General features: G+C 38.5%; 2 protein-coding genes across 3 annotated transcripts in view; one reads left to right on the top strand and one right to left on the bottom strand.

Annotated features, from left to right (window-relative positions):
* Nucleotides 1-5,892, top strand: part of abcc4 (ATP binding cassette subfamily C member 4 (PEL blood group)) — a 41,281-nt gene extending 35,389 nt beyond the window's left edge. The window contains exons 30-31 of the mRNA XM_033615988.2: nucleotides 4,757-4,891; nucleotides 4,990-5,892. Of these exons, the coding sequence (XP_033471879.1) occupies nucleotides 4,757-4,891; nucleotides 4,990-5,079 (225 nt within the window). The 3' untranslated portion in view covers nucleotides 5,080-5,892. The remainder of the gene's footprint in view (nucleotides 1-4,756; nucleotides 4,892-4,989) is intronic.
* Nucleotides 5,893-6,040: 148 nt separating this feature from the next.
* Nucleotides 6,041-12,641, bottom strand: part of LOC117250037 (ATP-binding cassette sub-family C member 4-like) — a 31,047-nt gene continuing 24,446 nt past the window's right edge. For both annotated transcript variants that reach the window (XM_033615990.2, XM_033615989.2), the window contains exons 18-31: nucleotides 12,153-12,268; nucleotides 11,891-12,037; nucleotides 11,536-11,615; nucleotides 11,241-11,391; nucleotides 10,952-11,071; nucleotides 10,724-10,834; nucleotides 10,412-10,512; nucleotides 10,103-10,294; nucleotides 9,857-10,012; nucleotides 9,623-9,712; nucleotides 9,370-9,542; nucleotides 9,142-9,247; nucleotides 6,560-6,694; nucleotides 6,041-6,468 (exon numbers count right to left, since the gene is read on the bottom strand). In XM_033615990.2, coding sequence (XP_033471881.1) covers nucleotides 6,454-6,468; nucleotides 6,560-6,694; nucleotides 9,142-9,247; nucleotides 9,370-9,542; nucleotides 9,623-9,712; nucleotides 9,857-10,012; nucleotides 10,103-10,294; nucleotides 10,412-10,512; nucleotides 10,724-10,834; nucleotides 10,952-11,071; nucleotides 11,241-11,391; nucleotides 11,536-11,615; nucleotides 11,891-12,037; nucleotides 12,153-12,268 — 1,693 coding nt within the window. In that variant the 3' untranslated portion in view covers nucleotides 6,041-6,453. The remainder of the gene's footprint in view (nucleotides 6,469-6,559; nucleotides 6,695-9,141; nucleotides 9,248-9,369; nucleotides 9,543-9,622; nucleotides 9,713-9,856; nucleotides 10,013-10,102; nucleotides 10,295-10,411; nucleotides 10,513-10,723; nucleotides 10,835-10,951; nucleotides 11,072-11,240; nucleotides 11,392-11,535; nucleotides 11,616-11,890; nucleotides 12,038-12,152; nucleotides 12,269-12,641) is intronic.

Genomic DNA, 12,641 nt, shown 5'->3' with positions numbered 1-12,641 from the left:
CAGGAGACTGGGGTTCAAATCTGGTCAGGTTGATGGTTTGACTCTTATCCTGTGCAGGTGAAATTTAAAGTCCAACACCTAAATAAAAAGGTTAAATGCGCCTGGAGAAAAGGTACATTTTTTTTGCATTTATGCATGCATGTATAAGCAGCAGCTTAGCTCAGTGGTTAAGGCTACTGTCCTTGGTGTGGGAGACTGGTGTTCAAATCTGGTCGGTTTGATTCTTATCCAGGGCAGGTGAAATTTAAAGTCCAACGCCCAAATGAAAAGGTTAAATGCGCCCGGAGAAAAGCTGACATGTGTAGCAGTAGGATAGCTCAGTGGGTAAGACTACTGGCCTTGGTGCGGGAGACTGGGGTTCAAATCTGGTCAGGTTGATGGTTTGACTCTTATCCAGGGCAGGTGAAATTTAAAGTCCAACGCCCAAATGAAAAGGTTAAATGCACCCGGAGAAAAGCTGATATGTGTAGCAGCAGGATAGCTCAGTGGATTAGACTACTGGCATTAGTGCGGGAGACTGGGGTTCAAATCTGGTCAGGTTGATGGTTTGACTCTTATCCAGGGCAGGTGAAATTTAAGGTCCAACGCCCAAATGAAAACGTTAAATGCGCCCGGAGAAAAGCTGATATGTGTAGCAGCAGGATAGCTCAGTGGATTAGACTACTGGCATTAGTGCGGGAGACTGGGGTTCACATCCAATGCTACCATATGCACGTCATCGCACGGCAAGGGGGAGCCAGGACGCCAGGAAAAAGTGGGGATGTCATCATCATCCCCACATTAATTAACATTATTTGGGTAATAGGAAAGGTAGGGTAGACAGGAAGGGGGCTAGAACTGGGTGATAGGAAAGGTAGGGTATGCCGAAAGGTGGCTAGGACTGGGGAGTAGGTAGTAGGAAGGTAAGCTAGCTAGCTAGGTAGGAAAGGTAGGGTATGCCGAAAGGTGGCTAGGACTGGGGAGTAGGTAGTAGGAAGGTAAGCTAGCTAGCTAGGTAGGAAAGGTAGGGTATGCCAAAAGGTGGCTAGGACTGGGGAGTAGGTAGTAGGAAGGTTAGCTAGCTAGGTAGGAAAAGAAGGTAGGCAGGAAGGTGATTCATTTGTATGTTGTATGTTGTTACTTGAGAATTTAAATTCTTCTCAAGTAATCAAGTAACTTTTTTTAAACTTTTCTTGATTAAGTAATTGATAAGTCCATTGAGTAATTCTCAAGTAATCAAGTAAAAATCAGGATCTTGATTAAACTTAAGATTCTCAAGAATCTTGATTACTTCTCAAGTAATTCTGATTCAAGATTCTGATTTTTACTTGAAAAAATCAATTACTTACTTATTCTATATTTTCTTTCTACAAAAACAGGTACAAATGAACCACCTTCCTGCCTAGCTAGCTACCTACCCTCCCTTCCTTTTCTACTACCTACCCTCCCTATGACCCAGTCCTAGCCACCTACCTGCCTACCTTTCCTGTTCCCCAGTCCTAGCCACCTTTCCTATCACCCAGTTCTAGCCCCCTTCCTGTCTACCCTACCTTTCCTATTACCCAAATAATGTTAATTAATGGGCGCATTTAACCTTTTCATTTGGGCGTTGGACTTTAAATTTCACCTGCCCTGGATAAGAGTCAAACCATCAACCTGACCAGATTTGAACCCCAGTCTCCCACACTAAGGCCAGTAGTCTTACCCACTGAGCTATCCTGCTGCTACACATATCAGCTTTTCTCCGGGCGCATTTAACCTTTTCATTTGGGCGTTGGACTTTAAATTTCACCTGCCCTGGATAAGAATCAAACCATCAACCTGACCAGATTTGAACACCAGTCTCCCGCACTAAGGCCAGTAGCCTTAACCACTGAGTTATCCTACTGCTACACATGTCAGCTTTTCTCCGGGCGCATTTAACCTTTTCATTTGGGCGTTGGACTTTAAATTTCACCTGCCCTGGATAAGAATCAAACCGACCAGATTTGAACCCCAGTCTCCCGCACCAAGGCCACTGAGTTACACATATACCTTTACTCCGGGTGCATTTAACCTTTTCATTTGGGCGTTGGCCTTGAAAATTCACCTGCCCTGGATAAGGATCAAACCATCAACGTTATGTTCTTGAAGCAGCTCTTTTACAGCCTGAGCTATTCTACTTCACACTTCTGCTGTGTTTCACAAAGCCTTTCACTCTCTCCTCTGAACAGCAACTTTTACATTTCACTTGGCCTCGATAAGGAACGAACCATCACATTCTGGGTTTCCATTCAGTCCTCTAACAGCCTGAGCTATCAGTCTAGAAACACTTTGTCTGTGTTCCATAAAACTTAACTTTATTCTTCAGACATCAGCTTTCAAAACAGACTGACTGTTCACCTGAGAATTGAACTTCGATCCTCTGAACTTCATAAAGGTCCTCTATCTCACTGAGCTAATGAGCTGGAGACACTTGAAAACTCTTCCTTGAGGATTTTCTCTGGCACCTTTAGACGAGGCGTTAAGTGATCACTGAGCCCCAGTTGGAATCTAACACAAATTATTTAATATGCCGCTGTAAAACAATGGTCTTGCTAGATACTAGGGCCTGACCGATATGGATTTTTTGGGGCCGATGCCAATATTATGGAATAAAAAAATCCGATAACCGATATATCAGCTGATTAAATTTTTACATTTTTCAGTTTAAAAATCCCCGAAATACCTGCTTTTGATGGCTTAAATATAGTTCAGACACTCATTAAAAAGATATAAATTGAAGGAAAAACATTTTACTATTTTCAAATACTTTTATCAGAAATTGTGTGGAACAAGCAGCATATGAACAATTTGAACACAAAATAAATCAAAAATATGATGTGCAAAAAGGCAGTAAACCTCTGGGAAATAAAATAATCATACAAAGCCTATATGAATTAAGACATTCACATGTATGTTCACAGTACCAGAGTTGTTCTTATTATTGCCAATTTAACAGAGGTTATAGGCTAGAGGTTATAGGCCAACCTCTGGCCGATTGCCGATTATTCTCTGGCTATGGCTATAATTGGCCGATTAAATCGGCCGGGCTCTACTAGATACTTCTGCTTGTCAACAAGTTCCTGAACAAGGACTGAGTCAGTAAACCATGACCAGTGTCATACACAATATCCTTTCATTCTACTTGTGTTCATGAGAAGCATCAGTTTATTTCATTGAGCTACAGCTCAGAACTACAAGCGACTTCCAAATAAATTCTTCGTACAAGAACAAAATGCTGACTTTTCAGTTCAGGGTTTGAACTTGAACGTGGAACTTCATAGATTACAAAGATCTGTGACATAAAACTCACATGTGAACAATAAAAGACACATTAAACGTGTTAATTTACCAGTGTTTTCAGCAGCAGTATCAAAGTGGCAGAGTGGTATAAGAACAGCTGCTGAATATGTCTTAGTAATAAACGGTCCAGTTGTTTTTGGCTCAAGGTGGAAAGGCGGAGTACACAGAGCGAGTCTGATTGCCATGTTGGTTTACACATACAAGGAAATTGTCTTAAAATGATAAGAGTGCAAAAGTCAATAATAGTAAGACACATGATATAGTATAACATTTTAAATTACAGTAAATGTGTAAAAATCTGTTTGGTTTCAGAGTGGAGTCATATTATAGTAGTAGTATGTTGCAAAAATGCCATTAAAAAGTCATAGCATAGTTTGTCATAAATACTTTCATGAGAAAATTAAGTGTCGAAAAAATTGATGGTGTAGCACATTGGCAAAATATGAACAACTCATGGAATACTAAGTTGAAAAATCAGGTGACGTGGTATAAATATAAAATCGCTGAATAACTAGAGATGTGGTGGATGAGTGGTTAAGGCGCAGGACTTTCAGGGCATAGACCAGGGTTTGATCCTGTGAATGACCATGTCGAAAAAGTCGCAGTATTATATACCAAAAAAAAAAAAAACCCTTGTGGTACAGCACGTCTTTTTTGTATTATCTGTTGAAAAACCTCAGATAACTCATCGTAAAGTGTGCTGAGAAAACTGACCCCAAAACTTTCCCCTCTCACCTGGTTTCCCTTTAACTTGATGTTGCTCTGTCCTCAGAGTTGGCTGCCTTTTACAAAACAGTAGCATGGTGCAAGTGTTAATATTTCCTAATCCCACTTGTGTGTTGTCAAACTGACATCAGCACATGGCAAACAGACCTTGTTGCAAGCAACTTCATGTAGGAACTATTTTCTATCTACCGAACTACATCCAACAACTGTGTCACCGCACAGAAGGAAGCGTGCAGGCTCAGGCTTGAGACAGCCCAAGATGCTAATATTAATGGTGTCCTCCTCGGCTGCGCTGTAACATTAATTTCCTAGTAGCAGATGTACGCTGATCTCTGCACGGTGATCCAGTCAGCAGGTGTAGAGAGAAAATAGATCCTACGTGAAACTGTTTACAACAAGGTCTGTGGATTATCTCGGGTAACTGGGTTATGATTTATGGAAAGAGGAAAAATATGTATTTTAGATTCTTGGGGTGAACTGTCCCTATAAAGCTACTCTTCAAAATAAAAATGCCCCTAAAGGCACAAAGCCATGGTGCAAGTTTCAAAATTGCAGCAGCTCTTACTTAACTTGCCTGCAGATGAAACTGCTTAACATCAGGTGCCTTCAGCCAATCACAGTCTAACCTGAAAGAACATGACATTTTTTTTAATCCTTTTAAAAAGGTACACACAGGTAAGAAAAATACATTTTTAGCAGTTATCACAAATGTGTTTTTTATTTTCAGGTTCTAGATGCAGGGAAAATCGATGCCTATGCCGAGCCTTACACCCTGCTTCAAGATCCAGGTGGCATCTTTTATAAAATGGTGCAGCAGACTGGAAAACAGGAGGCAGCAGCTCTACTCGAGGCAGCTAAACAGGCCAGTTTTACCCTCAAAACAGACACTTTCTTCTGACACATTTTTAAATATGAAAAGCTTTTATCTTAAGCCCAACTTGATTTGCAATGTCTTTACAGGCGTATAACAGCAGAAGCCATCCCAACATATCAAACGGACATGCAGAAACAGCAGACGGTAACTTGGTTATCTTTGAGACAGCTCTGTGAGCTCAGGGAGGCTCTGACTCGCCGCTTTGCCAGAAGACTTCAGAAAGTGCCTGGGCTCGTACTGCGCCCCTCCAGCCTCTGGTGAACGCACACAGGCCTGATAGAAAGGCCTCATCCACTCCAGCTGCTGAGGAGACGACTGAAGATGGTGCTGCCTCAGTGTGGCCTTGACTGGACGAGCCAAATCCAAGCACATCATGCTGTTGTTTCCTCCAAGCTCAGAAAGCTTGGAAATCACTGTTGTAAAAACTGTTTAAATGGATCACTATTTATTTTCTATGCTTCATATTTATCGTATGTTAAATTGCTGCTCAATATACTGATGCCTTGGAAAAATTGCTCGCATAATCCTTATAAAACTGTAAGTGCCTTATTTCAGGTTTGCAGCACTTTGTACACATCTTAATGTAACTCTATCCAAAGTTGCCTTGTGTTTGTAAAGACAGAGCATTGTTGCACAGGATTAATCATTTCTAAATCTAACAAATTACACAGCAGTGTACATTTCTACAATCTCAGTAAAATTTCTGTTTCGTCCATTAATGTCTTGGAATTTACTGATCTATAAATGTCTTGTTCCTGCCTTTGGATCTTTTTATTAACTGTTAATATTCACTCTGCTGATTTTAGAATTTACAGACAGGGAGGTCAGGTGGCAATCTGAACACAGCTGCTACAATGTGTGTTGAATTAGTTTCTGTTCAAATTATTTGATACTTTGTTTTATTGTTGTTTTTTTTACCATTTTAAATGTGTCCTGAATGACATGTTCACACATTATGTCAAATGCTGCATAAACACCTACAAATCTCACGTTGGTGATGCCACTTGTATTGAAATAGACTCTGTATGCGTATTTACACAGACTGTTTAAAGAAAAAGGTTTTACCTCATTAAGTGATATTTTCCCTGATGGGCTCAGCAACTGTTTCAGCAAGACATGCAGAAGAGAACTCAGACATTTAAAATGGAATAATGTTTATGAGAAAGATGTACAAAAGGATCACAGTTTGTATTAGAATTCCATGATTAGCACCATCATTAGTGTACCTAAAGTTTCACAGTAGGACTTTGGCTTTCCAGGACAGTATCACACTCACTGATACATTTGATTTGTTTTCCTTCACAAGCAACTTCAAAGACACAATAGAAAATCCACTTGTCCTGCATAGGTTCAGAACTGAAAATGAAAATCTTTTACCAGAAAAAGGCTTTCTTTACAACAAGGTAGATACTGCATCTTTCAGAATAAATGAGAGGTCATGCAGTCATCCATATGGTTGTGATGGAAAGCCTCAGGTGTTCTCTGAGACTACTTACAGTCTGGAGTCTGTTATACAGCAGTCTTTGGAAATCTTCACTGGCCTCAGGCTGTCAAGACTTTTGTGCCTTTGAAAGTGTAAAAAAATCATCCCTTCATTAAAAACAAGTCCAACTGAAAACATGCACATATTTGAAATATGGTAATTTTTCAGCTCACCTGCCTGGCTGACTCCAGCAGGGCTGCTGCCTCAGCCTGGCCCATCTGTTGCACCATCTTGTAGAGAGCACCCTCTTTGTTTTGCAGCAGGCTGAAAGGACGGTCGAACTCCTGGATGGTTCCACTGTCCAGCACCTTAAAGAAGGACAAAAGTCAACAATCAACAGATAAGATGAGAGGATCATTTGGAAATTAACACAGTATGTCCTAAAAAGTGTGGAGAAAAAAAAACATTAAAAGAAAAAATCACAGTATAGTATGTCCTATAATTAAAAGAAAAAGCCATAGTGTAGTATGTCCTAAAATAAAATTAAAAAAATCATAGTATATTATGTCCTAAAATTAAAAGAAGTCATAGTATAGTATGTCCTAAAATTAAAAAAGTCATAGTAAAGTATGTCCTAAAATAAAAAAAGTCAGTATAGTATGTTCTAAAATTAAAAAAGAAAAATCATAGCAAAGTATGTCATAAAATTAAAAGAAAAGGTCATAATATAGTAGATCCTAAAATAAAATAAAAAAATCATAGTATAGTATGTCCTAAAATTAAAAAAAAAAAAAGTCATAGTAAAGTATGTCCTAAAATTTAAAAAAAAAAAAATCATAGTGCAGTATGTCCTAAAATTAAAAAAAGTCATAGTAAAGTATGTCCTAAAATTGAAAAAAAAAAAGTCATAGTAAAGTATGTCCTTTTTTTTTTAAAGTCATAGTATAGTATGTCCTAAAATTAAAAAATAAATCATAGTAAAGTATGTCCTAAAATTTAAAGAAAAAGTTATAGTATATTATGTCCTAAAATTAAAAGAAAAAGTCATAGTATAGTATGTCCCAAAATTAAAAAATAAATCATCGTAAAGTATGTCCTAAAATTTAAAAAAAAGTCATAGTAAAGTATGTCCTAAAATTTAAAAAAAAAGTCATAGTAAAGTATGTCCTAAAATTTAAAAAAAAAGTCATAGTAAAGTATGTCCTAAAATTAAAAGAAAAAGTCATAGTATAGTATGTCCTAAAATTTAAAAATAAATCATCGTAAAGTATATCCTAAAATTTAAAAAAAAGTCATAGTAAAGTATGTCCTAAAATTTAAAAAAAAATCATAGTAAATTATGTCCTAAAATTAAAAGAAAAAGTCATAGTATAGTATGTCCTAAAATTAAAAAATAAATCATAGTAAAGTATGTCCTAAAATAATAAAAACAAGTCATAGTAAAGTATGTCCTAAAATTAAAAAATAAATCATAGTAAAGTATGTCCTAAAAAAAAAAAAGGTCATAGTAAAGTATGTCCTAAAATTGAAAAAAAAAGTCATAGTAAAGTATGTCCTAAAATTTAAAAAAAAAAAAAAAAAAAAAAGTCATAGTAAATTATGTCCTAAAATTAAAAGAAAAAGTCATAGTATAGTATGTCCTAAAATTAAAAGAAAAAGTCATAGTATAGTATGTCCTAAAATTAAAAAATAAATCATAGTAAAGTATGTCCTAAAATAATAAAAACAAGTCATAGTAAAGTATGTCCTAAAATTAAAAAATAAATCATAGTAAAGTATGTCCTAAAATTTAAAAAAAAAAAAAAAGTCATAGTAAATTATGTCCTAAAATTAAAAGAAAAAGTCATAGTATAGTATGTCCTAAAATTAAAAAATAAATCATAGTAAAGTATGTCCTAAAATAATAAAAACAAGTCATAGTAAAGTATGTCCTAAAATTAAAAGAAAAGGTCATAATATAGTAGGTCCTAAAATAAAATAAAAAAATCATAGTAAAGTATGTCCTAAAATTAAAAGAAAAAGTCATGGTGTAGTATGTCCTAAAATTTAAAAAAAAAGTCATAGTAAAATATGTCCTAAAATAAAAAAAAGTCATAGTAAAGTATGTCCTAAAATTAAAAAAAAGTCATAGTATGTCCTAAAATTAAAAGAAGTCATAGTATAGTATGTCCTAAAATTAAAAAAGTCATAGCATAGTATGTTCTATAATTAAAAGAAAGTCATAGTATAGTATGTCCTAAAATTAAAAAAAATTATAGTAACGTATATCCTAAAATTAAAAAAAAAAAGTCATATTAAAGTATGTCCTAAAATTGAAAAATAAATCATAGTAAAGTATGTCCTAAAATTGAAAAAAAAAGTCATAGTAAAGTATGTCCTAAAAAAAAAAGTCATAGTAAAGTATGTCCTAAAATTAAAAAAAGTCATAGTAAAGTATGTCCTAAAATTAAAAAAAGTCGTAGTAAAGTATGTCCTAAAATTTAAAAAAAAATCATAGTAAAGTATGTCATGATAAAGTTATAGTATAGTCTGTCATAAATGCCATTAAAAAGTCAAAGTGTGGTATGTCATAAAAAGAGTCATAGTATAAATATGTTAAAAAAAAAAGAACAAAAAAAGGATCAAATTATAGTATGACAAAAGAGTCATAAAAAATCATAATATATATCATATGAAAAAGTAAAAAAGTCATAACTAAGTCATAACTAAAATGTCGTAACTAAAGTCATAGTGTAGTAAGTACTAAAGGCTGGGTCACAGAAGGCATACACTGACAATGGTCCCCACCACTGTAATGGCAGCATCGAGGACTCACCAGTATCCTGTCGCTGTCTATGATGGTGTTCAGACGATGAGCGATGGTCAGCACGGTGCACTCACTGAACTTTTCCCGTATGGTTTTCTGGATCAGTTCATCTGTCCTGCAGAGACACCAATCAAATGAACGAAGTATGAAGTACGCTCTAAAAGCTTGAACACCCATTGAATCTCTGAACTGAGATGCATGTGTATCTTGTATGTAGTAGTTTTCTGTCAGCAGTACCTGGGGTCAACATTGGCCGTGGCCTCATCGATGACGAGGATGCGGTTCTTCCTCAGGATGGCTCTGGCCAGACACACCAGCTGCCTCTGGCCCACGCTGAAGTTGGAGCCTGACTCGGCTAAAACTGTCTCTAACTTCCCAGGCAGCTCCTCCACAACAGACTTTAGCTGCACCTGTGGGGAACACAGAGTGAGTGTTTGCCTGATGCACACAACAACGCAAGCCATAAAATCAACTCTGATTGAATACTAACTTCCTCCAGAGCATTCCACAGGTCTTCATCAGTGTGCTGCTTGAAAGGGTCCAAGTTCTTCCTCACTGTGTCAGTAAACAGCACGGGGTCCTGGGGAACAGAGGGAGGACAGGTCAGACAGGAACATGGTTAGATTCATGGTTTCATTCAGTTCAGGCAGGATTTCCTTTTATTCTAACGCAGGAAAACATCACATTCACATGGTACCATTAGCAGAGGTCAGCTGATGTGTACCTGAGGAATGATGGACATCCTCTGGCGCAGATCGTGGAGGCCGATCTCAGACGTCACCACACCGTCGATGCAGATCTTCCCCTGAGGCTCTCCCAGGCGGAAGAGAGCTGAGACCAGAGAGCTTTTCCCAGCACCTGTTCTTCCCACAATACCAACCTGACACACAGGATAGACTCTGACTGATCATCATACTTCATGTGTGATGAATAAGCAGACTGTGGTTGTAGGCGAACCAAGATGTCTCACCTTCTCGTTGGGTTGGAAGGTGGCGCTGATGTCTTTGAGCGCTGGCTGTCCATCGCTGCCATAGGAGAAGTTCACCTTGTCGAAGGTCACCAGGCCTTTGCTGGGCCAGTCAGGAGGAGGATGCTTCTGGGTTTTCCAGGGTGCTTCACTCTCCAGCTCCGTATACTCCACCACCCTCTCCACTGATGTCATCTGAAGAGACAAGAGGCTCTTTAAACACTGGGCCTGATCGCCAACCAGCAGGTCACAACAGCTGACGAAGAAACTAAAGACAACACAGAATTGCTAAAGAAGTCACTCGGCTCTTACCATGTTCTCCACCTCAGCACTTTGCCTCACCGTCCACTGGAAGTTTCCCACAAGTGTCACAGCATAAGTCAGCACCAGGCCCACCTCTCCAGCTTTGAGCCCTAACAAACACAAACACACAGAATACAGAGGGCTGTCCGACGGCAGGGTAAAGTGATGAAAATATTCTCAATGTAGCATCCATCCTTCTGTCAATCCGACCGCCATCTACTGTATGTAATACACTGACTATAGATAAGTCTAAACAGTCACTGTTTACAGTAGTAAGACGACACTCGTGTGTCTCGTCCCTCTGTGTGCACAGTTCCTCACCATCTCTGAGCAGAATGCAGCCAAATGAGGTGAAGGTGATAAATATGGAGCAAATGCTGTCGAGGTGAAGTGCAAACCAGCGGGAGGTCATTAGGTACAAAAACCACGCCTCTGGCACAAGAGAGACAGAACATTTATTTTAGCAAAGATCTTTGACGACAGAAACACTGCAGTCATCCAACACTAAAATGTTTAACATGAAAATAGCAATATGAAGCAGAGGAGAACCTGAGTGCAGGTCCTGATGTGCATCAAAGGCTTTCTTTAACCTCTCCTCTGCGCTGAGGGCTCGGATCGTCCCAAGGCCCTGAAGAGACGAAGACAGGTGGGAGAAGACTGGACTCCGTGCTGCAGCAACAAAGACAGGTTGACATTATCTGCTTTTCATTATTTTGAATAGCAAAAGGACGGACAACCCGAAATCAAAATGCCTCTGGCTACAAGTATCACTAGCACAGAGGCATACATATACCCTTTGTGCACCTGATATCATTATGGCAAGAATCCATGAACATACTTGTAGATTCGAGGCGTTTGACGTCTCGTGATGTATGGAGGTAGAATCGTCTCAAGTACAAGAAGACAAAAAGCAGAGGAATGACAGGGATGAGGATGAGAGGGATGACTGAGGCCGCCACTGCAACCACACCTATATTCTGTAAAAATAACTGGAAAACAACAAGCACCGCACTGTGAGGAATACTGAAAAAGTTTGGGAAAAAAAAAAAAAACTGCAAAAGGTTTCAAAGTAGAGAACAAACATATTTAAAAGTGTCCACAGGGGTTTTTATAAAACCGTCATCATCTCTCACTTGATAGAAGTCCACAAAGGTGATGGGTAACATGGAGTCCATCTGGCTGATGTCTTTTGAAAACCTGTTGAGTATTCTTCCTACAAAGCAGAAAAGAACTGAGTCAGAAAAAGAGTCACACTTGACTCCGCCTTTATTTTTAGTTTGTATGCTCCCTGACATATTGCAACAAACGACATGTGGAGCATTTACACTCCCATGCATGCTAGTAGGTTAGGCACCAACTACAGAGACCAGTGATGTAACTGAGTCAACAATGACTTTATGACAAAACAACCTAACCAGACCTCTTTGATTTTGAATTTTTAAAAGTCTTCTTGAGTTTAAACTGATGTAATTTCAGAGGAGGGCTCACCTATGGGGTTGACGTCAAAGAAGCGAACAGGCGTGCGGATGACAGCACTGAACATGCTGTTGTGCAGAGCCTGAGATGACCTCACTAGCCCATGAAAGATCAATAAACTCCTGGTATAGCCAAAGACCACAGCAGCTGCTGTCAAACCTAAAAGCACAAACAGTAGACTACTTAACGTTCTTTAATGTTTTATAGCATGAAGGAATTTATCATCATCACAGTCAACAATAACACGTGTGGTGAAAAAGGAATGAAGGCTTACCTGCATAAATACCAAGGTAAAATTTGAGCTCGAACTCTTGACCTGAGTGCGTAGCATTCATCCTAGTTTCAATGCTGACAGCACTGACTGTGCTGTTAAAATACTCCGCTCTCGCCCTGTCAGTTGACAAGATAAACACATCAAACTAGGCAGACAGTAAAAGGTTAAGGCAGATGCTATTAGTCCCTAGGTGTCTGTAGTTAACAATGCTATTTGCACGCAGGGTGGAATAGCCACATCTTACTCCCCCCATGGACTGAGTCGTTCTTTATACTATCTCACCTGACTGAGGATAAGTGTAACTCTGAACTGACTCTGAACAAAATGTGTGATAATACTAATGGTGCTGCACAAACCCATAGAAGCTAATCACAACACCAGCACAAGGCTAACCAAAACCCAAGAAATAACCCCCAAACCACTGCTGGGTCCAGAAGCAGAGGAGACATTGCTAACCCCACACTTGATAAGCCAGATACCACTGTGGTT

Source organism: Epinephelus lanceolatus, chromosome 24 (assembly GCF_041903045.1).
Source record: "Epinephelus lanceolatus isolate andai-2023 chromosome 24, ASM4190304v1, whole genome shotgun sequence".
Lineage (NCBI taxonomy): Eukaryota > Metazoa > Chordata > Actinopteri > Perciformes > Serranidae > Epinephelus > Epinephelus lanceolatus.
The sequence above is the reverse complement of the archived record's forward strand: the minus strand, read 5'-3'. Positions and strand labels throughout refer to the sequence as shown.